At 41.0% G+C, this 25,198-nt stretch overlaps 1 protein-coding gene across 7 annotated transcripts in view; it reads left to right on the top strand.

Moving 5' to 3' along the window:
* ASTN2 (astrotactin 2) overlaps nucleotides 1-25,198 on the top strand; it is an 827,990-nt gene that overhangs the window by 258,247 nt on the left and 544,545 nt on the right. For all 7 annotated transcript variants that reach the window (XM_070596244.1, XM_070596246.1, XM_070596242.1 and 4 more), the window contains one exon: nucleotides 22,257-22,364. In XM_070596244.1, coding sequence (XP_070452345.1) covers nucleotides 22,257-22,364 — 108 coding nt within the window. The remainder of the gene's footprint in view (nucleotides 1-22,256; nucleotides 22,365-25,198) is intronic.

Genomic DNA, 25,198 nt, shown 5'->3' with positions numbered 1-25,198 from the left:
CCCATTACAGAGTCTCTTTTCTTTCCTTTCCTCAATATTGTTACCTCTCTGTGTCCCAGAAGATGACAATTTGAATTGAAGAATAAAAGCTAGATGCCCACAGAATGCAGTCTCTTCCATTTGGCCAGCCCTTTACAGTTTAGAAAACCATAGCATCACCTGTGCCATTGTATCCTTATTTACCAAGGGCTTCCTGTGTGCCAAGCACCATGCCCACTTTTTCAATGTATCTAATTAAATCTTCACAATATCCCTGTAAGGTTTATATTATTATGACTCCTGTTTTACAGATGAGAAAATTGAGGCTCACAAGGTGAGGTCCACTTTGCCACAGGTCACACAGCCCATCAGTGGCTGAGTCTGGATTTCAACTCAGATCAGTCTGACTCAAAGCTGAGGCTCTTAACTACAACACATGGCCTTCATCGTTGAAGCCAGCTGCTAGAACTCGGGGTGTTGGAGCCTGGAGTGAGGCCCATAAGGTCGGCCACTGAGTCCTGTTGCTCTGGGACAGTAACTCTCAAAGGGTGCTTCCTGCACAGGCAGCTTCAACATCCTCTGAGAACTGGATAGAAATGGAAATTTTTAGACCCTGCTGCTCTGCGATGGAGCCCAGCAATCTGTGTTTTAATAGCTTTCCAGGTGATTCTGATACATGATTAAGTGAGAGAGCCACTGCACTGGGAAAATATTCCCACGATAAAGAGTCCCTTTATCATGGACTCTCAGGGCCAGAGGGACCCTGCAGGTCACTGATTCCAGCCCCTTCTGGAGTTTTGTATTACACATCTAGTTTCTGGTTTTTGGTGCTATTCTATGTGGGTAGTCAAAGTCAGCTTAAAAGAAGTTGAGGGCTGAAAGCTTTATAAGGAGGCTCCAGGGAGCTGGGATGCTTCCTGTGGAGCATTGAGCTGTGGCATGTGTCTGAACCACTAAAAGTAAAGGGGCAAGTTCCATAGTGGTCTCTGTTCATCTTCTCCCCAGTAAACCCATCAATAATTGATAACCCTGGCCAGGGCTGCCTAGATGACTTCTTAAAGGCTTTTGTTTAAGTTGGTTTTGAAGAAGCAAGGGGAGCTGATCTTCCTGTCTTTCTCTGCCAGGGCCCCTGACCGGCCAATCAAGTCAGCCATCCACTTATATCTTACCTTGAACCTTTCCCCAGTAGATGGCCAGGTACACCCTTTGGAGTTCTGCCTGTTGTGCAAAGGTGGTCTATTTTTGCCTGGTATCCACATACAGAGCCAATACCTCTTTGTGAAATCAGCCTGGCCTTCCATGCTCCCATCCCCAGCCCGAGTGACCGTAACTGTAATGTGAGTGAAAGGTGCCAGTGGTGGATGACATGGGATCTGGGTCATCTGCTTGTGTAATTTACTTGTGCCCTCTGACCTTGCTTGGGCCTGATCCTGGTTGTGCCACTTCCATGTCATGTCATCTCTCCCTCTTGATTGGTGGATCTGTCAGAATCCAGGTCATGATAGGCAGCTCTGGCTTCCTGGTCTGTTGATAGGACCCAGTAGCAGAACAGGAACTTCTCCCCCTGCAAATGCATAGCGCTCTGCTGCAGATGGCATGGCCTTCTTCCAGAAGCTTGGGGGTCTACATTATGAGTCTCCTAATTGGCACTTGCCATAAACTCCACAGAGTATTTATTACCACCAATGACTCTTATACTACAGAGTCCACTGGGCCTTATGGTGCCAATGGCAGGGTTGTTTGACCACAGCCTGACCTACTGCAGAGCCTTTTCCTGCTCTGTCATCCACCCGGAGCTGGCAACCTTCCATGCCGCTGGGAAAATGGGTCAGGGCAGTATCCCCAAGTGTTTAACATGCTGCCTTCAGAACCCAAAGAGGCCTAACAAGCATTCTCCTTCCTTCCTGGAGGTGTGAAGCATAAGATACAGGAATTTCTTTTTTATTTTGAAATAGGTGTGGCATGCCACAGACCGCAGAAACCTAAAATCGTCACTGATATGGCGAACCCCTGACTCCTCATAGGATTATCTCATACCTTCTGGATCGCATGTCTCCTACCAAGCTCTTGAATGTACTTTCCATTTCTTGTTCATCTGGTCGAATGAGCATGATGCATCAACCTAGTGTGCCAATGTGATATTCCGCAAAATGTCCAGGTGGTCCATGTCCCTTCAGACTCTTATGACAGAGAGTAGGACAGTTAATATGGCCCTGGAGCAAGACTGTAAATGTGCAGTAGTGCCCACCCCATGTGAATAGAAACTGCTTCTGATCCTTTTTCCAGATAGGGATGGAAACAAACTTATTTTCCAGATCAGTGGCCACAGACTATATCCCCAATGCTGTGTTAATTGGTTGTAGCATAGACACCGTATCTGGTATCAAGTAAACCTACCATTTGTTTGAGTTTGTGGTGGCTCACTGCCACCCTCCTGGGCCCATCTGAATTTCTAAGGGACCAGGTTGGTTAATTAAATGGAGATATAATGGAGACCACCAGTTCTGCATCTTATCATGTCAGTTATCCTCAGGATGAGAATTGGTTTTGGTTTCTTTTCTTGGCTGGGATGGAAATGCCTCTACTTGTCTTCCCCACAATGACAATTTTATCACAGAGACCAAGGAAACCATGGGAGGCGTGTTCTGCTAACTGCTAGTATTCATTTGGGGACTGGGGAAATGATCATCTTGCTGTGAAACAGACATATGTGAGGACTCCATTCTCTTACCTGCAAGTCCACATATCCTTCACTCTAAGTATGCCTTGGGTGCCCTGGGTATCAATGTCAGCTTGTATCCAACAGTCTTTGAAAAATCTGGATATTCCTCTTACTCTGTGTATGGTCACCCAAATAAATGGCCCGAAGTCCCTCAGAGGAAGGCCTGGAGGAACCATTACTCTCTACACTTGCTGTGGTATTGCAGCCTTCCTCATGGGTACCCAGGCTCTCCTTCAGTCAGTGGCTTTGGGTCTCAGAATAGGTTCAGATCCAGAAACTGGGCATCTAGTAGATGCTTACCAAATACTTGCCATCATAACATGATGACTCATTTTGCAGGAAGTGTTCAGAATGTGTGTGGGAAGGTGGAGTTTTTAGTCATTCACAAACAGATATGATAAAAAGTTTTCCTATGAGCCACCACTTTCTTCTATTTCAGGGTTTTGCATCCCTCCCCCATATCCAATAAGAGCCAAAATATTTTGTAATTGTTCAGCATTTCACAATTACATAATTTCTGAATACCGATTCTTTCCTTTAATGTGAAATAAGAGCTGAGCAGTGTTCTGGAATTACCTTTTCACGTTGGAGTGTGATTTGTCTGTTCACCTCCATCTGGCAACATCTACCCAACAGAAAAGCTTCCAGAGTCAGGCTCCATCAACTTCCGGGGAAATTTGGGGTAGCAGACATGTCACAATGGGATCCTCTCATATGCGTTACGGGCAAATACCTTCTCTCAGAGAAGAGCTGGTGAGGCAGGAATCAGTGTCTCTATTTTTCATATTACAAAAAATTTTAAAAAGAATTTGCAAAGTCAAAGAGTGAAAGTAATTTGCTCAATATCACATAGCAAGGAAGAGGCCGGGTTCAAATCCAGTCCCCAGTCATCTGTTCTTTCTATCTCTTATAAGGGTGGGCTTTATACTAACTTTGGAGTGAAGAACTCTGGAACCAGTGGATGAGGGTGTAAGGCGACAGGGGCTTTGGAGGGGTCAGTGACCCTGGAGGCCACACCCCAGTCCGCCTTCCCCTCAGAACACAAGCCCGTCTGGTCCTCCATAGGGACCTTCCTGCTCTGGCTGTACCAGGCCTTTGCACGTGCACTCCCTATGCCAGAAGCCATTTCTGTGGAAATCGAGAGCAATTTGGGAAATAACATACTGCGCCTAGCAAAATGAAATTCATTTCTTTCATTTCCTTCATTTCCCCAAGGAGTTCCTCACATAACCGACTAAGTGAGTTCCTGAAATGTCTATGTGTTTGCAAGAGACTTGCAAAGCTACATGTAAATCCTCTCCTCTTTGGAGTGGGCAGGCAGAACTGATAATGTGTAATTTTCCCTTCAGCTGTGCAACTTTAAAGTTTCCCGCAGGTTTTCATGTGCATTATCTATTCATTCACTCCACAATATTTATGGAGTGCCTACTATATGCCACCCACTTGACTAAGTACAGAGCATGGTGATGGGAAAGAGAGATCCTAATCGCCTGAAGATTCTACTCCGATGGAAGAGAGAGGCAACAGATGAAGATATGACCTCATCTCAGATAGTAATAAATGTCGTGAGGAAAATTATAGCAGGATATAGAGCATGTGGGAGTGGAAGAAGAGGGTATTTCAGAGAAGGTGGTGAGGGAAGGCTTCTCTGAGGAGGTGACCTTTGAGTAGAGACCTGCGTGAAGTGGGGAAAGAACATTCCATGAAAGAGCAGTGTTGTGATCCTGAGGCAAGAACAAGGTTACTATGTCCCATGACCAGCATAAAGGCGAGGGTATGTGGAGCACCGTGAGTGAGAAGGAAAACAGAAAGAAATGAGATTGGGTTGGCTGTTCTCTGGGAGAAAAGGAAAGGGACGGGTGATGGCCGCCATGCTTTGGCCTGAGTAAGTGCATGAGGGAGATCACTTTTGCTCGGAGGGGGAGACTGGCAGAGCAGCAGGTTTAGGAGGGATTATCAAGAATTCTGACTTGGCCATGTGAGAGTTTCTCATTTGAACTGAGTAGTAGCTTTGCAAAATATGTGGGGAAGATAGAATTATTTTTCTCTTACACAAAGAGAAAACATGAAAGTTAAGCTACTTACCTGGAGCCACATCCTAAATCTTAATGAGTACTTATAATTTGCCAGGTTCCTTTTTGAATGACAATGAAATTACCTGGCACTGTTGCCCTTGTAGGGGGTGCGGAGAGGTTGAAAATTATTTTTTTTTGCATAGCAGTGATTCTAAAAAGGAATTTCACCTGCATTCTGCCCTGCTGTCATAAGATGCAGGAAGCTTTGGGTGCGATCTTACACCCAGAGGGATGCAAAGTTCACTCTGAGATTGCCACGTTGGAAGAAAGATGCATTTGCTTTGAAAAGATGCTGTTTTCTACTGGGATGGAAATATGGGAGGGCTGAGATGGGAGAGACAGGCAGGGAAAAGGAAACAGCAGACTCTCAGTGCATGGTGGAATATTTCTGTTTGAGATTAAACTACTAATAACTCAGCAAACAGGATTAATCTGCAGAACATCTCTTTAAAGCATCTGCAGCAACACACCATGGCAGGTGCTGGTGAGAACAGCCTCTCATGCTTCATTCCTTCTGGCCAACACTTGTTAGCTCCTACTGTGTGCCAGGTACCATATCAGAGGTAGCACCTGTGTGCCAGATACCACTAAGGGAGGGAAAAAATCCCCTGTCCACATTTTGAGACTATATGGGAGAGCTCTTCCTCTCCCCTAACAAAGCCACCCACTCTTTCTTAAAACAGCTTTGTTGGCACAACTCTGGGTATTAGGCTGCTTTTTCTTTTTTTTTTTTTTTAACAAAAACTTTACTTTTTCCCCCCATCCGCCTGAGCTGTTTAAAACCCTAAACTTGTCCAAGGGAGAAAAAAGGAGTGCAAATAGCAAATTGAATTTAGTTCATTTCACCTGCATCTGAGCTAATTAAATTTGGCATTTGTATAGAGCCCTTAGTGGGTCCGCCAGGGACAATAATGGACCTTTCCCAAAGAAGGGGAAACTGAGGTCCCTCATCCCAAATAGGATACCCTTCTCTCTCTTCTTCACCTGCCTGAGGCCTTGATTGCTCTGAAAATCTCCGTTATCACCACCAGTCCCCATTCTTAAGTGATAAGTTATCACATTGTTCACAAGAGGTGGAGGGGCAGAGCACTGGGGAGAGACTCCAGAATTGATTGTCAGTCAGCTGTTTTGCTGTCATCTCCTAGACAGGTGGGCTTACATTATCTGTTTTATGACATTTTGCTTATTCTGCTTGTGTCGGGGAGTAGTTCAATGGACCTACTTAAATGATGAATGGGAGAGTGCTTCTTTTTTGTTTTTGAGAATATCAGGCTCCCTCAACACCTCCCACCCCACACACATTCTCCTATGCTTGCCTTGAGGAGAATGAGAAGTTTCTGATGAAATCTTACACCTTAGCCTTATCTCCTGCTTTGATGGTCCTGAGTGACAACAATGATTTGAGGTAGCAGTTATCTGAGTTTGTTATTCTTGATCATTTGTTTATCCACTTTTTTTTTAATTCTTGTGTGGCCAGAAAGATGCATGGAAGATGGCATCTCCATCAGGCCTTGGAAGTGCATCCTTTTCACCATGATTTCTATAGGTCACAAGAAACCCCACAGTGGTCCACATTCCTTTTTTAGTTTCCACCCACTCACTACAGAGCTAAGCCAGATAGATGCTGTTTCTCTTATGCAATGATCTTCTCTCCACTCTCATGCCTCCCCCACCTCCACATCTTTAACGTAGAATCCTGACTGTTCTCTCTGCCACCCCCTGGAGAGGATGATCGAGCCCCCAGTATGTGCTCCCATAGCTCCTGCACTGACCTGTGTAGTGGCCTTATTCCATCGCCTGGTTTCTTGACCTCTTCCTCCATCCAAATCTGAGTTCCTTGAAGGGACTGTATCTTCTTAATGGTGATAGCCTAGCCTACTGCACAGCCTTGACATATAGCGGGTATTCAATAAACATGTTGAGTAAACATACCAATAGGTAAAATAAAGCAAAAGTATTTGCTCTGTACTCCAAGGTTTGCAACATCCTTTGAAACCTTGTAATAGTACTAAGAGTAGATGATATTCTCATTAGAGATGTAAAACTTAAGAGTGTAAAGAGGTCAAATGACTCATCCAAAATTACTTTTACGGTGATTATTGTTGTGTAATAAATTATCCCAAGACATTGTAGCTAAAAACAACAACTGTTTTATTTTGCCCACAATGCTGTGGGTCAGGAATTTGGCTAAGGCTCAGCTGGACAGGCCTTGCTTGGCGTCTCTCAGGTGTTTATAGACAAACACCAAGTAGGGCTGCAGTCATCTGAAGACTCAACTGGGCTGGACATCCCAAATGGCCCACTTGCATGGCCGGCAGTTGATGCTAATTTGTTGGCCAAGAGCTCAACTGTGGGCTGTTGACTGGTGCTTCCACAGGTGACCTCTCCAATATGGTAGTCTCTTGCATGGTAACTGGCTTCTCAGTGCAACTGTCCCAAGACAACCGGGTGAAGCTTCATGGCCTTTACTGAGGGAGCCTTGGAAGACAAATGGCCTCACCTCTGCCATTCTCTTTTGGTGAAGCAGTAACAAGCCCACCCAGATTCAAGGATAGGAGACCCCACCTCTTAATAGGAGGTGTGTCAAAGAATTTGGGGGCTATTTTAAAATTACCACAGCTACACAGAATTAAAGAACCAAGGCTCAAACTCAGGAATCCTGACTCCAAAACCAATAATTTTTTTGTTACTCCATTATGGATATATAATGAATTCTGAATATTCAAGACAATTCAAAGCTAATGCAGTGTATCAGTGAGGGCTTCAGTTCTCCGGATAGCTACAGGAAGAATCATTCCGCTCAAAGGACAATTTCTGATAAATTATTGAATTGTCTCTCTTCCAACTTCATGCCTCAAATGTAGAGGAGAAGGGAGAACACTGATCCCTCTAGAATTACCGCTCTGCTCTTGAGTCTCACCAACAAGAAGCCTATCATTTGGAAACAATATGTCTTTGATAAAAATGCGTATCATAGTCATCCATTTAACCAGGAACAGGAAGCTGGCCTTAATCTAATAAATGCCACAGACTGGTTTATTTTTTTTTAGTTTAAAATAATTCATGTTTATTAAAGTTTGTAAAATTCCTAAAAGTACAACCAGAAAAAACAAAAATTTCCTGTAACCCCATCATCCAAGTACTACCCACATTTAAATTTTTCTTTCTAATTTCTTTCCCAGTTTGCTTTATTTTTCTATATGCAATTTAAAAATCAACTTTATTAAGGTATATTTTATATACAATAAACCGCATCCATTTAGAGCATACTAGTCAATGGGTTTCAGAAGCTGTGTACACCAGTAAACATTTCCATTACCCCCAAAAGATTTCTTGTGACCTTTTGTAGTATATCTTTCTTTCCACCCGTGACATCAGGCAACCGCAGACCTGCTTTTTGTCACTATGGATTAGATTTGCCTTTTCTAGAATTTCATAAAAATGGAATCATACGCTTTGTATCTTTTATGTCTGCTATCTTTCGCTCAGCTTAATAATTTTGAGATTCATGTGCATTGTTGTACATATCAGGAGTTCCTTTTGAATGTCAAATAGTATTGCATTATATAGATGTGCTTAATTTTTGTTTAATTTTACTTTATTGAGCTCATAATAGTTTATAACATTGTGAAATTTCAGTTGTACTTTATTATTTGTCAGTCACCATTTATAGGTGCCTCTTTACCCCTTATGCCCACCCCCGCTCCCCTTCCCCTCTGGGAACCACTCCTCTGTTCCCTTTGTCCATGTATTTGTTTATCTTTCACATATGAGTGAAATCATATGGTGTTTGTCTTTCTCTGTCTGGCTTATTTCGCTTAACATCATACTCTCCAGGTCCATCCATATTGTTGCAAATGGGACCATTTTGTCTTTTTTATGGCTGAGTCTTGTTTGGATATGCTTTATTTTATCTGTTCACCTGTTGATGGACATTTGTGTTGATTCCAGTTTTTTGCTAGTGTCAATAAAGCTGCTATGAACATTCATGTACAAGTCTTTGTGCGGATGTATGTTTTCATTTCTCTTTAGTAAATAATAGGGATGGAATACCTGGGCCTTATGGCTGTTGCAGGCTTAACTTTTCGAGAAAGTTTTTTTCAAAGTAGGTACGTGATGCACTTCTCATCAGCAGTATATGAGAGTGTCACCTGCTCCAAAACCTTGTTGAAATTGGTAAGGCTGATACAAAAATTGAGGCTTTCTAATGGTTGTGTAGTGGTATCTCACTGTGGTTTAATTTGCATTTTCCTGATGATTACAGAGATTGAGCATCTTTTTGTGTGCTTATTGCCATTCTTATGTTTGTTTATTTGTTGAAGTATTTCTTCAAATTGTTTGCCAAGTTTTTAACTGTGTTCTTTATTGTCTTTTTATAGAATTATCAGGAGTCTTTATATAATCTGGATATAAGTCCTGTGGCAGATACATGTTGTTACAGATATTTTCTCCCATCCTGTGGCTTGCCTTCACTTTTCTTGGTGGTGTCTTTTGAAGAGCAAATTTTTTTCATTTTTATAAAATTCAGTTTGTATATATTTTCTTTGGTGTGAAGTTCATGCATTTGGTTTCCTACCTGAGATCTTTGCCTACTCGAAAGTCACAAAGATTTTTCTCCTGTTTTATTCTAAAAGGTTTATAGTTTTAACATTTACATTTAGTTCTCGGATCCGTTTTGAGTTAATATAGGTATATGGTATGAACTAAGGGCCTGTGTTCATTTCTTCTAGCATATGGCTCTCCACTTGTTCCAGCACCATTTGTTGAAAGGATTTTCTTTGACAACTATATAAAAAAAAATCACTTGTGTATATTTCTGAACTCTTTATTCTGTTTCATTGCTCTGATGCTTAATCCTTTAGCCAATAATACACTGTCTTGGTTACTATAGTTTTATAGCAAGTCTTGAAAACAGGTAGAGTAAGTCTTTAAAACAGGTAGTGTAAGTCCTCCAATTTTGTTCTATTTGTGTGTGTGTGTGTGTGTGTGAGGAAGATTGCCCCTAAGCTGTTGCCAGTCTTCCTATTTTTGCTTGAGGAAGATTGTTGCTGAGCTAACATCTGTGCCAGTCTTCCTCAATTTTGTATGTGGGACACCTCCACAGCATGGTTTGATGAGCAGTATGTAGGTCCGTGCCTGGTATCTGGGCCTGCAGACCCCGGGCCACTGAAGCAGACCATGTGAAGCTAACTGCTGTGCCACTGGGCTGGCCCCCCAGTTTTGTTCTATTTTATAATTACTTGGCTATTCTAGGTTATTTGCACTTCCATATAAATTGTAGAACCACCTTGTCAATTTTTTTTTTTTAAAGGCCTACTTGGGGCTGGCCTGGTAGTGTTGTTGTTAAGTTTGTTGTACTCCGCTTCGGCAGCCTAGGTTTGCGGGTTCAGATCCTGGTCATGGACCTACACATTTCTCATCAAACCATGCTGTGGCAACATCCCATGTACAAAATAGAGGAATATTGGCACAGATGTTAGCTCAGCAACAATCTTCCTCACCAAAAAATAAAGAAAATATAAAAGACCTACTGGGATTATAACTAGGATTGCTTTTAACCTATAGATAAAGTTAGGGGGATGACATCATAACAATGTTGAACGTTGTGATCCACAAACGTGGTGTATCTCTCCATTTATTTAGATTTTCTTTAATTTCTCTTAGCAGTTTTCTATTGTTTTCCTTGAAGAGATCTTATATGCCTTTTATTAAACTTAATAAGTAGTTTAGAGTTTCTGGCATTATTGTAAATGGAGTTATTTTGAAATTTTATTTTCCAATTGTTTGCTGCTTATATATAAAAATGCAATTGATTTTGTATATTAACCTTTATCTTTTTTCTTTCTTTTTTTATATTTTTTTATTGCAGTAACATTGGATTATAACATTATATAACTTTCAGATGCACATCGTAATATATTTTGAATTCTGTGTGGATTACATCATGTTCATAACCTTTATCTTTTGACCACACTAAAGGCACTTATTCTAATAGTAGTTTTATAGATTCCTGTGATTCTTTTTCTAACCAGTCATCTAAAAACATAGTTTCATTTCTTTCTTTCTAATCTTTATGCTTTTTCTTTATTTTTCTTGCCATATTGAAATGGCTAGAGCAAGGATGTCTCTCTCTATTTAATTTTTAACAGTTTGACTATAAGCATAGGCTTTTTTCCCCCCTGCATTTATCCTCTTTGGTGTTCCCAGAGATTTTGTGAATTTGCTAGTTTATATCTTACACTAAATTTGGTAGATTTCAAATGTTACTTTTTTAAGTGTGTTTTCTGTTCTCTCTCCTCAACTTCTGAGACTCCAGTTATCTGTATTTAGAACTTTTGCTGTTGTGTGTGGGTCCTTGGCTGTTGTTTAATTTTTTCCAATCTCTTTTCTCTCTTTTCTTCAGTTTACAGAATTTCTATTACTCTGTCTTCAAGGCCAATGATTATTTTCTCCGTTATCTCTATTCTATTAAGCTCATCCAGTGAATTTTTTTGTGAGGAAGATTGGCCCTGAGCTAACATCTGTTGCCAGTCGTCCTCTTTGTTTACTTGAGGAAGATTGCTGCTGAACTAGCATCTATGCCAGTCTTCCTCTGTTTTATATGGGATGTCACCAGAGAGTGGCTTGACAAGGAGTGCTAGGTCCATGCCTGGGATCTGGGCCTGCAAACCCTGGGCTGCCGAAGTGGAGCGTGTGAAATTAACCACTATGCAACAAGGCTAGCCCCCAGTAATTGATTTATTTATTTATTTAGCAAGATCAGCCTTGAGCTAACATCCGTGCCCATCTTCCTCTATTTTATATGTGAGATGTCTGCCACAGCACAGCTTGATAAGCACCAAAGCAGAACGTGCGAACTTAACCACAGTGCCACCAGGCTGGCCCCCAGTGATTTTTATTTTTTAATTTTGTATATGTTTCATTTTTCACTTCTAAAATCTTTATTTGCTCTGTGTGTATGTGTGTGTTTTTATGTTTCCTGCTAATAATTTTTATATTTTTATAATCATTTTTTTGCTTTACCTAATTGAGCACAGCTGTAGTAATTGTCTTCAAGTCCTAGTCCATCTGGATCATCTTGGGTTGGCCTTCCCTGATTGTCTTTTCCCTTGGGAATGGATGGAACTTTCCTGGTTCACCATATGTTGAATAATTTTCTATTGAATTCTAGAGATTATGACTTTATTGTATGAAGATTCTTGGATTTTGTTTCTCCAAAGAGTGTTACTGTTTTGTTTCTGCAGGCAGTTAACTTGAGTAGACCCCAATTGTCTTGCCTGTGGTGGGTAACACCTCAAATCTCAGCTGTTTTGTTCACTTCAGCTGAGCTGGTTGGAGTCAGCCTTACACAGGTGTGGTTCAGAGGCCAGCCAGAGACGTGGGCAGACGTTACACCCAGATTGTGAGACCCTTTTCTGGGGCTCTCCTTTTCTGGATTCCTCTCTCACTCTTTGGTGGCATTGGTTGATCTGGGAACCATGCACTGGGGCCTCAGTCCAGAAAGAGCAGACTTTCTCTTAAGTGTCATTTGCCCTGAGCCATACTGAAGCTGTGACCCACCCTCAGGACCAAGCTTGAAACATGGGAAATTCACCCTGTGCCGCCTGCTTTCTCTAAATTTCAACTCCTTTCCAAAATATGCCTGCTTTTATTTTCTTCTCAGAGCCCTCAGGGAAGGCTCTGTATTGTATTTTGTACTGTTGTTATGTGCAGGAAAGCACATCCATTAATATCTTACTCCACCGTACCATAAGCAGAATCTCCACTATATTCAATAGTAATCATTTTGTAATGTAAATTTGTTTTGTACCCCCTTTCTTAAAGTTTTGGACACAAGTATTCCCTATGATATCTCATCACCCCTAAGGTCCATTTAATATTGCAACATAATTAACCATTCCTCTCAAATTGGACATTAAGGTTATTTTCCATTTTCCTATATTTATAAATAACATTGCAATGAGTTTAATGCTGCATCAAGCCTTTCTTATATTTAGGATGGTTTCCTTAGGGCGAATTCCCAGAAGTGGGGCAAAAGGGATGGTCCTTTTTTAAGCCTTTTTTTATATTGCCAAATTGCTTCCCAAAAGGGCCTCACAAATTTGCACTGCTTGCAGCAATTTAGGAAAATCATCATTTCATAGAATCCTTGCCAGCACTGGATATTATTAAACCAAGAAATAACATTTCTATCTCAAAAGATGAAAAATTATAACCAAGAATTTATGAACACATATACACATAATATTTTAATGCCAGAGGATAGATTTTTCTGATTCCATGACGTAAGACTCTAAAATGAAATAGATGGATTACAGAGAGGAAGACTCTGAAAAATGAAATTCTGAACAAATAATCACAGGGAGTTACAATGAAGGAGGAAATTGGAAAGCATACAAGGAGGAGATATATTTGCATAGGAAACTAAAGATGGAAAAAAGGCCAAGAATGTGTAACCATTTAGCCCAAACTTATGAAAATACTCCTAGAAAGGCTGAAGCTTCAAATTTGTCAGTGCGTGATGGTCAAATTTGAAGGAAAGTGAACAGAAATAAAACAAGCTTTTAAAATTGCTTTTGGAACAGTGAGAAGAAGAAAATGATTGTCCCCTTGCGTGAAACAGCTGAAACCTTATTACTAGATGAAAATATGAAACTAAATTCATTCCGAATCTATCAGATCTGTCACTTATACCAAGAAAAAAAATCTGAAAACTAGGAAAGGGAGAATTAAGATGTTCCATAAGAAATGGAGTTCTAACACACAGACGAGGTACTAAGTATTTACTTAAGTTATCTGCCTCAATTTCAGTCTCCATATCTAAGCAAATTATTTTTCTAGAGCTAAAATAATTTGAAGATGTGTTGTCAGAGCCACAGAATTAGTTAAACTCTTGGAAGAATCAAGGTAGGTAGAGAAGCTTGAAAATTCTGAAGAAGGGCAAATCTTATCCTGCTTTCAAAATGGGTGGTAAAGCACTTTTGATATTTGATTTTGATTCTCAAGAACAATGAAGTCAGTTGGTCAAATTTATGTAGTGAGCATGTGGGAAGGGAAGTTGGGAGCGCTAGAAGCCATCATGGGTTCCCTAAGAATGAGTCATGACAGGCAAACTGCATTTCTTCTTTGGATAGGTTTGTTTCACAGGTATATCAGGTAGGTACCAAAGACGTAAGATATCTCAATGTCAGTAAGATAGCTGACAAAGCTTCTCATCAGTGTATCAATTTTTGCAAGTATTTATCTGAATATCCTGTCTTTCCAATTAAGTACAAGCCCTGTAATGTCAGGGGATATTTCTGTTTCACTCCCGTTCATATCCACTTCATGGCACATTAATGGCTCTCAACAGATATTTATTGAATGAACAAGATATGTATTTTTTATTGTTTCCAAAGGAGAAAATTGTAAATTGTTAACAGTATAGTCAGATGGTTCAATTTTATGCGGTTACCTGGTCTAAAAGAGCTTTCCTTAAAGGACTGTTATCAACCTGAAGAGAGTTCTGTAGCCATGAGCTATCAAGTTCTATTGTCCATCTAGTTCTCTTCAACACTGACATCCTTGCTTTAGATAAGGGAGGACCTGGCATGGGATACTGGGGATAGCACGGACCACAGCTAGACTTCCCAACCCATCCCTTCTCCTTACTGACTGTGTGGCCTTGTCCAAGACAAATAATCCCTACAAACATCAATTTCTTAGTATTTCAAACAAGGATATCAGCATCAATTTAATTATACTTTTAGATGTACTATATGATTTTAACATACATAAACTTCTAGTCTGTGGCTTGACCTGTTGTAGGCACTTGGTAACTATTCATTCCTTTTCTGACCTCCTGTTCCTTTTCATACTTATCCAATTCATTGAGGGCATGTAGTCAGGGAATAGTGAGAACATGAGATCACAGGATTAGGACCAAAAAATGTCCGGAGACACTGGAAGATGAGGCCAAAATATACAGATACAATTTGGTAGTACAAAATGTTCTTTACTTTGATTTAGAAAAATCAATTCTACAAATACATGATATGGGAAAAAACAGATTTATTTGCAGTGCATGAGAATGAAGAGTTGAGGACATATTGAATACAAGTCAGCTGCTAGGAAAGCGGAAGCAGTCCTGGGCCGCATTATTGTAAGTCTCATGTTCAGTGAAAGGGAGGTGGTAGTCCATTTCTGCTCTGTGTGGGTCAGATCACACCTGGATTATCATGCCTAGTTCTGGAGATCCAAACTCAAAAAAGCCTTGAGCAAATTGGACAATGTTGAAAAGAATCTGACAAAATGAATTTTAAATATGAGATGCATATCAAAATTACTAAGATAGGAAAACAGTGATGTGATAGTGTTATAGAGGATGTCATGAAATAATCACTTCTATATACAGCTGACTGGGATGAAATTGGTATAACCTTTCTGGAGGACATCTTGACAGTGTGGATCAAAAAACTTTAAATATGTCAATGTCCTTTGACCCATCAATTCATCTTTTTGCTCTCAAGAAAATTGTGCACATGAATGCCCAGGGATGTGTAGGAAGATTTATCTTTAGGAACATGTGATACAATACTGAAGTGAAAAATTGGAGACAATATAATATTTAAACAATAGGAAATTCATTAAATGAATAATGATACATTGAGACAGTGGAATATATTCTGGGTATTAAATGATATTGAAGTCACTACTTAATGACATGGAGTAATGTGTGTGATGCATTTTATTTAGCTTTATTTTAATGGTACAATCTCAGTTCATTAAAAAAAGGAAACATAAAAAGAAGAAAATCTGAGTATTCAGAGAAAATCACTATTAACACTTTGGTGGATGAAGATATAGATAGATGTATAGATGAACATACTGATATATATATATAAGTCTAGATATGGATTTAGATGTGTACATATGCATACATATATGAAATATGCAATTTATAATATAAAAAGTACCAAGCATATAATTGGACACCAATATATATTTCTGACATAAATGAATGAATTGATACACACTTAGATGTTTTTAAATAGAATTCACAAAATGTACTCATGTTACAAGACAAGAAGATCCAGTTGTAAAAACATATGCATATAAACACATGGTTAAAAACTAGAAATAAGGGAAGTCAGTTTGGAGTGATAATATTTGACTTGCATATTATTTTCTTCTTTGTGCTTTCTTTGTTTTCCTCCTAATTTTCTACAATAAATGTGCATTGACTTTGTAATCCAAAAAAAGTCATGGGTTTTGTAAAGCATGTGATACGAGGAATGGCTGAAGGTATTAGAAATATTTAGCTTGGATGGAAAGATTGTAAATGGGCACATAAGCAGTCTTCAGACAGCTGAAGGACCATCGTATGGGGTCATGTAACAGCTTGAGCCTGTGATTCCAAAAGGCTGGACAGAATCTAGAGAGCGGAAATTGCAGAGAACTTGATTCTTGGCCAATCTCACAGATCTGAATCTGCTCTCTTATTCTATTGTACCTTCTGGACCTGCTGCTATATTCTGGTTTCTGCTATGCCATTTATGAGCTATGTGGCCTTGAGCAAGTCATTCATTGTATCTTTGACCCTCAGTCTCTTCATCTTTCAAATGGGGATAATAATACCTATCTCATCCAATTATTGTGAGGGTCAAATGAGTTGTTATCTTTGGGAAGAAAGTAAAGGTGTTAAATGTTATGTAATATTTAGCAGATGTTAATGTCTTTTTTAGTTGTATAGTATGTTAGTAACAGGATAGACTTAGGACTCTGTTCTCTGGACATGCAATTCATCCTTCCATTGCCCAGGGCTGCAAGTCACTTGTATCTTTGACTCTCAGTCTCTTCATCTTTCAAACGGGGATGATAATACCTATCTCATCCAATTATTGTGAGGGTCAAATGAGTTGTTACTTATGAATGTTTTGGCTGCATGCTGTTGTATAATATACCACCCTAAACTTAGTGTCTTAAGACAACAACAATCTTATTATGTTCACGGATTCTAGGAGTCAGGAATTCATAAAGCACAAAGGGGAGATGGTTATCTCAGTTCCACAATGACCGAAACTCAGCTGGAAATACTCAAACATCTGTGGGTGACTCAGATGGCTGGGAGCCGGAATCCACTAGAAGCTTTCTACTCTCACATTTTTGCCACCTGGACTGAAATGTCCTGAAAGCTGGGCTCAGCTGGGACTGTCGACTGGGTCACTGACACTTGGCATCTCCATGTGGCTAGCACTTCTCATAGCACAGTGGCAGGTTTCCAAAGATGAAGTGAGAGTCTAGAGAATCAGCGTTTCAGGAGAGCTGGGCAGAAGCTGTGTCACCTTTTGTGACCTAGTCCTAGAGGTTTGCAGAGTCCTTTCCTCAGCAGCCTCTTTATTAAAAGCACATTCCTAAGGCAGCTCAGATTCAAGGGGAGGGAAATTAGTCTCCACCTTTGATAAGGAAGTGGCAAAGGTCACATTGCAGAAGAGAATGTGGAATGGGAGATTTTCTTAAGGCCATCTTTGGAAAATGCAGTCTCCCACAGGGAGCAATGGGGTATTCCGGAAGACAAAGCCTTACTTTCATTAGATACTGAATTAAGTTTTATTGGAAAGCTTCTCCTCCATAGGTAGTTCTTTGGGCCCAAATTTGGAGATAAATTGAGATATCTTCCTTCTTGGGTGGGTGGTATGATCACTTCTGGGATGGCCTTGTTACACTAAGGTCAGGTGAGGAATGAGCTTAAACTACAGCAATAAAGACCATATATTTTTAAAAAATAAACACCACTTTTATTAAATGTCTTTTCTTACTGGCAAGAATTAGATGTTCATTGGAGAAAAATTATAAAATGCAGATGAGCAATAATAAGACAAATTTATGGAACACCCCAAATCTCAACTACCCAGAGAACAGCCACTATAGGATCTTAATATATTTCTTTCAATACCTTTTTATGTGCGTGTGTGTATATGCATGTATTTATATACTTTATTTGGATGTCTATTTTTAAACAGAATAAGATCATTTTGCACTCACAGTTTTTCAATGTGCTTTTTTAAACTCGCTTCATAGCCTTAGATCATGAACATCCCAGAATGACTTTTACTTCTTCCCTCTTTATTTTTTAAATTAAAATATATTTATTTTTTATTACATGTGCTCAGTGGAATTCGCACCAGATATCAGCAAGAATGTACAAGTTTACAAGTGGAATCCCTCTTTGTATTCTTCTCTGTACAGTTTTTCATTCAATACTATATGATGGAGAGTCTGCATGCCAATAAATATAGATTTATGTCACTGTATTTAATGGTGTCGTGAAAGTCTATTTTACAGATATGCCAACATTTTTTAAATCAGTCTCCTGTAAATGGACCTGTAGGTCACTTCTATTGTTTTTTTCTGAAATTATAAACACTCGTGTTTATTTACATTTTACCATAAACATTTTTTTAACCCTAAATATCATTTTAAAAATTCAACACGAGTCCCAATAGTGTGACAGAATCTTCCCTGGGTGATCAGATAAACCAGGGTTTGAATTCAGGTCCTGCCACTTACTGGCTGTGTGACTGCAGGTGAAAAGCTTTGCCTCTTTCAGCCTCTCTTTCCACATTTGGAGGAATTGGAATATGTGTAGTCACTTCTGGGTAAAGTGCCCAGCACTATGCCTGGCCCACAGTGGTCCTGATGAGAGGTAGCAATTGTGGTCAGGGCATCTCCAAGTGGCGGATGTGCATGAACATCTGTGGTTTAGCTCTAGAGCTCAGAGCTGTTGTGAGTTGTGTGGTTTAGGGGTGTGGGAAGTGTAAGCGGCTTTTGTCCTGTTGCCATGACTGGCACAATTTGTATTCACTGGACGGTTGGGGGTCACATGGGTTTTTGCATTCCCGAGCTACATATTTCTCTATCTGGCGCAGTTCTGGGCAATCTAAAAATGCAATATCGCTGTCACCAGCTCGAGGAAGACACGGAGCCTGAATAATTTAACATGTCACCACCATCCATCATGATACCAAGAGCGTGGGAGATGGAGTGTGGAGGGGTGGGCCTACCAGAGGCTGGCAGAACAGGTTTGCGGACAGGGCAGCCCAATCAGAGAAGGTAGATTTGCAGTGAAGGGTAATGAGTCCCTTCTCATAGGCCAGAAAAGACCATACATCCTAACTCCTGCTTCATCCTTTCCCATAATATGACTTTCAAGTTGTTCAAATGCCCGGATTTGCCCCAGAGCAAACTTGGGGTCCTGTCTCTTGTTTGCCACCAAATATCTATGTCATCTTGGGGAAGCTTATAAATACCTCTGAATAGCTCAGTTTATTTATCAGCAAAATTGAGATAATTTCTCTGTAGAGGACTTAGCATCATGCCTGCAATATCTCAATTGCTTCCTCACCAGATGGTAAGCTCTGAAGTCAGAAAGTTTTTATCTGTTTTATCTACTGCTTTATCCTCAGTGACTAGAACAGTGTTTGGTACATTGTGGGCATTTAGTCAATACTTGTTGAATGAATGAAAAAATGAATGAGGGCTGTTGTGATTATGTGAGGTGACCTCTGGGTCCAGGACAGACTGAATGGTCATCCTCTGCGTCTCAAACACTGGGTCAGGACTCAGGATGTCTGAGCTTGGCCCTTTCAACATGGTTCTGTGATGTCTCCACCCTGTGTCTCAACTTACCCTCTTCCTTTCCCTCTCCCAGCTTTCACATCCCTCCCATTCTACAGTTCTATCATCAGTCTTGTGATGTTACAAGGAGAACAGAGTGTCTCTTTTCTTTTAGTATTTTATTTATTGAGGTAAAGTTCACATAACGTAAAATTAACCATTAACTATTTTAAGGTCCATCGCCATTTAGTATATACACAAGATTGTGTAATCATCACCTCTATCTAGTTTCGAGAGCTTTCCATCACACCAAGAGGAAACCTCATATTCATTAGCAGTCACTCTCTATTCCTTTCCTCCTGCCCAGCCCTGGCAACCACCATTTTTAGTCTCTGTGGTGAATATGCCATATTTTGTTTATCTGTTCATCAGTGGATGGACATTTGCGTTGTTTCCACCTTTTGGCTATTGTGAATAATGCTACTATGAACGTTCCTGTACAACTATTTATTTGATACCATCTCTTCAATTCTTTTGGACTATACCTAAGAGCAATTGCTGGGTCATGTGGTAATTCTGTGTGTAACTTCTTGAGGAACCGTCAAAGTATGTTCCACAGTGGCTTTTGCCTTCCCATTTTGCCTTCCCACCAGCAGTGTATGAGAGTTCCAATTTCTCTACAGCCTCTCCAACACCTGTTACTGCCTCATTATTTTGATTATGGCCAGCCTAATGGATATGAAATGGTATCTCATGTTGGCCTTGATTTGCATTTCCTTAATGACTAATTACTAATCTTTGCATGAGAACAGAAAGGGTTTTGAATCAGGGAAAAGCCAGGTTCAAATTTGGGGGCTCTGCCATTTGTAATTTGTGTGATTTTGGATAAGCCACATGGAGATTCTGAGGGTTGCTTTGCCCTTCTGTAAAAGGGGGATGATTCTTAGCTCTCAGACCCCTTGTGAGATGTAGATGGGATGTTGCATATAAAGTGCCCAGAGCAGTGCTTATCAGACTGTGGTATGTGTTTGGCCATCATGGCTCCCTCCCCGACCACTCAGGACCAGAAGAACCCGGAGCTGCTGTGTCCTCTCCTTTTCTCTGGCCAGTCTCTGACCATTCTCACTTTGTCTCAGCCTCTAATTGGAAATACTTGAGCAGCCCTCTACAATAAGTGACTGCATTTTAGTTCACTAAATCACCAATTTCATATTAAAATGCTAGCAGAGGGGGCCCTTTTCCATCCATCTGAATTGTCTCCAAGGCAGTCTGTAATTGGCCTGTGTCCTCTTCAGATTATATGGACACTCAGGGGCTATATGCCTTGGGTGGCTGCCAAAACCCTAGTATGTCACAGAAGGCAGGGAGTTGCTCCTCCCACCCAGCAGTGCTTCTTTTTCTTGTAGTAGACTCAGGCAAGCATTGAACACATGAGGAATGTGCCCTCACTCTCACTTCTTTGGTCTTTGTGCCAACTGTTTACACACACTATATCATTTCCTCATAAGGACCATGTGAACTGAGAGTTATTGTTCCCTTTTAAAGATGAATTCAGAGAGATTGGTTGCATTGCCCAAGCCCACACAGCTAATAAGTGAGACCAAGACTAGAACTCATGCCTGACTCTACTACCCTAATTTCTACAGAAGTGCATTACCTCTCATGGCTCATAGATTAACCCATTGTAGGAACCTACTAGACTCTAAGTGCCTGAAGGCAGAGACAATGGCTATTATCTTTTAATGGAATCTGAGCTACACCAGTTTTCATCCAAGTCACATTAAAAAAAATTTCAACACCTTCGTGGGGTCTGTGGCTTATTCATTTCTTTCCTGTGCCCAGATCCTGGCCGTTAATTATGCTCAGTGATATTTGTTGTATAAGTGTCTCCAGAACTGTGCTCTTCAATATGGTGGGCACTTGAAATGTGGCCAGTCTGTATTGCATTGTAAGCATAAAATATACACTGGGTTTTGAAAACATTGTGAAAATGTATATTAAATATTTCAATACTAATCATTTTATATTGATTACTTGTTAAAATGATAATACTTTGAATATATTGGTTACACCCAGGGACTTCCACTGTGTGGCTCCAGCATAGTCTTGCCAGTCAGTACTCCACTAGATGTTGCTTCCACCTGCCCACACTCCTCATCCGCAAGGATGCTCTAGTTTTTTCGTCTCCTTGGAACTCCATTTTCTACTACTGAAGCCCCATCCATCCTTCCAGCCTTGACTTAAATCTTCCTTCTGCCATAAAGCCTTCTGAGGTCCTCCATGTTGGGATGGATTGCCCTCCTCCATGTTCCCAGGATCTCCTTGTGTGGAAAATGTAGCTATAAATTAGGTTAAAGGCTCCTTAGGATGCCATTTGTCTCCTCGACTAGCTTATGATCCCTGGGCTGGCAAGGACCGGGTTGTATCTATCTTTGTATCCCCATGTCTGGCTCTGGGCCTGGCATCTAGTAAGTGCTTGACTGAAGTGTGTGAAATTAAGTTGCCTGGAGTGTTTTCTTAGAGATAAGCTCATATATTAAGCAACAATATAGCTAGAAACTATTTAGTATTGTGTGTTTTACATATCATATCTCCTTTAATCTTCAAAGAAACAACCCAAAGTTAATAGTTACTGTCCCTATTTTAGAAAGAAAGAATCCAGGGCTCAGAAGGTCACACAGCCCCGAGGCTGCCAAGCCCTGGTTGCACCCAGATCTGGCTCACCGCAGAGCCTGAACTCCCTCCATAAATCATACCGACTCCTGGATCACTTGGGGCTTACAGAAAGAAGTCTGGGGGATGGGGTTGCTGATCTTTGGGACGGATGAGGGATTTAGCAGGCTTCTGGAGGCCTGCGATGACTGATGGATTGTGCTTCCTCTCAGGGGGAATCAGCTTTGGGAGAACCAAAGGGATGTCGGGGTCAGAGGCAGACGACGAGACGCAGCTGACGTTCTACACGGAGCAGTACCGCAGTCGTCGCCGCAGCAAAGGTAAAGGAGTCCTTGGGAGGGGCCCAGACCCAGCGTTTGTAGAAGAAAACTTCGAAGCAGATTTTGTGCTTAATGACAAATCCTAAATCTTTTTCAACCTGGTCCTGGATCCGGTTAACACTGAGCTTGGCATTCAATACCCTGGCTAGACAAGTGATCACCATTATGTTCTTTCCCTCTCCATTCTTTATTGGCTTTCTGTCCTACCTCATGCCTCAAAGGATTTGGGGATGATTTTTTTAAGTTTATGCAGTTATTTTTAACCAAGCACAAGAAATGAAATAAATAAGAGAATTGGATGGAAAGGAAAATAGGAACAAAGAAAATTATTCAAACTCAAGTTAAATTGACACAAGGTAATCTATGCCACATTATTGTGTAGTTCTGAGAAGGAGGTGATAGTTTAACTCAGAGATTCTTACTAACTGAAGTGCAGAAGGAAACACACTCAGCTGTAAAATGTTCAGGGTCTATGGGATAGAGACAGTGTTTGTTCAGGAAAGTCTATCTACCTGACACCCAGACCAGGGAGAAAGTTCTCCAGTTGGTTCCTATAAACAGGAAACCATGTGATTTTCTAGACATGTCTTCAAGAGATGAAATCAGTATCAATGCATAATTATTTCTTACAATGATACCCAACGTGAGGAGATGTCAAAATGCCAAAGCAGGACTTTATAACAGGCTAAACCTAGAGGCCAAGGTCCATAGTACTCTGATGATTAAACGTGTTCTGAAGGGAAAATAGAGCATATTTCAGGCAACTCCCTGTGAATATAATCCCTCATCCCTGAGTGTCTTATAAAGATGGGAAAGCAGCAAGTTCAAGATTGCATTCTTGGGAGAGGTCTTGGGGTGCAAACATGTATTCCATGCCAATGCTTAAGGGCAGATCTGTGGGCTTAGACCAGGCCCTGGAAAGAAGCAGGGTCCTCTGGCAAACATGGAGGCAGCTAATCAAGGCATGTGGCAGCCTGTGGCTCTCCCACCTCTGCAGAGAGGTGGGCTGAAGATGTGCCTGGGAGAGGGAAGAGGGGGAGAATCTTAATCATGAAACAATTCTGCGTGCATTCCACTGATGCATGATGGACATTCAAAGAGATGTATCACATAGCTTCCTGGTTCCTTTTGCTCTTAGGCAAGTCATCTGCTTTCCCTATACCTCAGTTTTCTCATCTGTCAAATGGGCCTTATAAACTAACTTATAGACTTGGAGATGAATTTTGGTTGTGTTATATAAACAATTTATCATGGCGTCTGGTATATGCTAAGGGCAAATAGTGTAGACGTTATTAATGTCAGTTCGGTTCTCATTGTTGTTTTCCATGCCTCTCTATCTCTGGTGCCTTCCACTGAAAAGGCCCCATTTGGGGAGTGTCTCCTTTGGCACATCACCTGGGAAGGTTTTGCAGCCTCTGCAGCTGTTAGAATAATTGGGCCTGCCTCCCACTCTTTCCCATGCCTCGGCTTTCTGGTATCTGCTGCTTTGGCGATTTAGAAGTTGGAGATGGATCGTTCTGGACCTGTCTTCTCCCTCCCCCAAGACAGCAGCCAGAATTAGGGCTGGGGAAGTCAGTGGGTCTCCTCTGCAGGACTGGGCTATTTACAGCTAATTGGAAAAGCATTCCTCACTGAGTGTGCCCCTCATAAATCGGAGGTAAACTTAAAAAGCCAAAGCAAAATTGAGCCATAGGACTTGAGATAAAAGACTTGGCCCGGGACCTCCATACACTCCAGAGGGGCAGTCTGTGTGTCCAAGATGGCGAGGACCAGGGCTCTGAGGCCTCTCAACCCTTTCCCACCTTCCTTCTTTCTTCCCTCCCTCCCTTCCTTCCTTCCCTCCTTCTCTCCTTTCTTTCTTCCTTCCTCTCTCTCTTCCCTCCTTTCTTCTTTCCTTCCCTACTTTCTTTCCTCCTTTCTTCCTTCCTTCCCTTCCCTTCTTTCTTTCTTCCTTCCTCTCGTGCCTGCCTCCCTTCCTCCATTCCTCCCTCCCTTCTCTTCTTTCTTCTTCCCTCCCTTCCCTACTTCTCTCCTTCCTTCCTTCCTCCCTCTCTCCCTCCACCCCTCCCTTCCATACATATTTCAAATATTTGTTAAGCACCAACTGTGTGTCTGCTGCTCTTCTAGGCACTGGGGATACAAACTGAGCAAGAATTTTTAAAAACCCTTGTGGAGCTTGTATTATTATATCAAAATATAAATATATTAGAAGATGACAATGCTAAGGGAAAAGAAAGCAAGGAAAGGAATTGAGAGAGCAGGGAAAGAATCGCAGGTGTAGATGCCCTGAGCGTGTTACCCTAGCGTTTGCGGGATCACAGGCAAAGCATTCCTGACACTATAGTTGATGCTGTCAAGGTTATTGGTGCTGCTGCTGTTGCTGTGGTTGTTTGTTGAGCACAGAGAGTGAACTTGGTCATGGCAAAGGTTCTGCTCCAGCCAAATGAACTTAGAGCTCACTGTTCAGTTCTGCAGATGTCCTGTTTCTTATATGTTGTACAGGAGTTGGGGCACCTTCAGCCCTCACTGCCCTAATGGGAAAAATGCACAGGGAAGGTTTTGGGAGCCCTTGGGGATGAGACACCAATGGAACAGAGTATTAAGAGCATGGATTCTTGCAGCAAGCTGCTTGGGTTCAAATCCCTGCCCCAACACTTACTAGTGGTGCCATCTTGAACATTACCTTTAACCTCTCTGTGCATGTTTCCTAATCTGAAAAATAAGGATAGTAAAGTTAAAGCTTAGGGGTTGTTCTAAGGATTAAAATTAGTTGTATCTATAAAGCACACAGATGGGGGGTAAGGAGGGAGAGAAGAAGTCATGGTAGAGCTGAG

The sequence above is a fragment of the Equus przewalskii genome, chromosome 26 (genome assembly GCF_037783145.1).
Source record: "Equus przewalskii isolate Varuska chromosome 26, EquPr2, whole genome shotgun sequence".
In the NCBI taxonomy this organism is placed as follows: domain Eukaryota; kingdom Metazoa; phylum Chordata; class Mammalia; order Perissodactyla; family Equidae; genus Equus; species Equus przewalskii.
The sequence above is the reverse complement of the archived record's forward strand: the minus strand, read 5'-3'. Positions and strand labels throughout refer to the sequence as shown.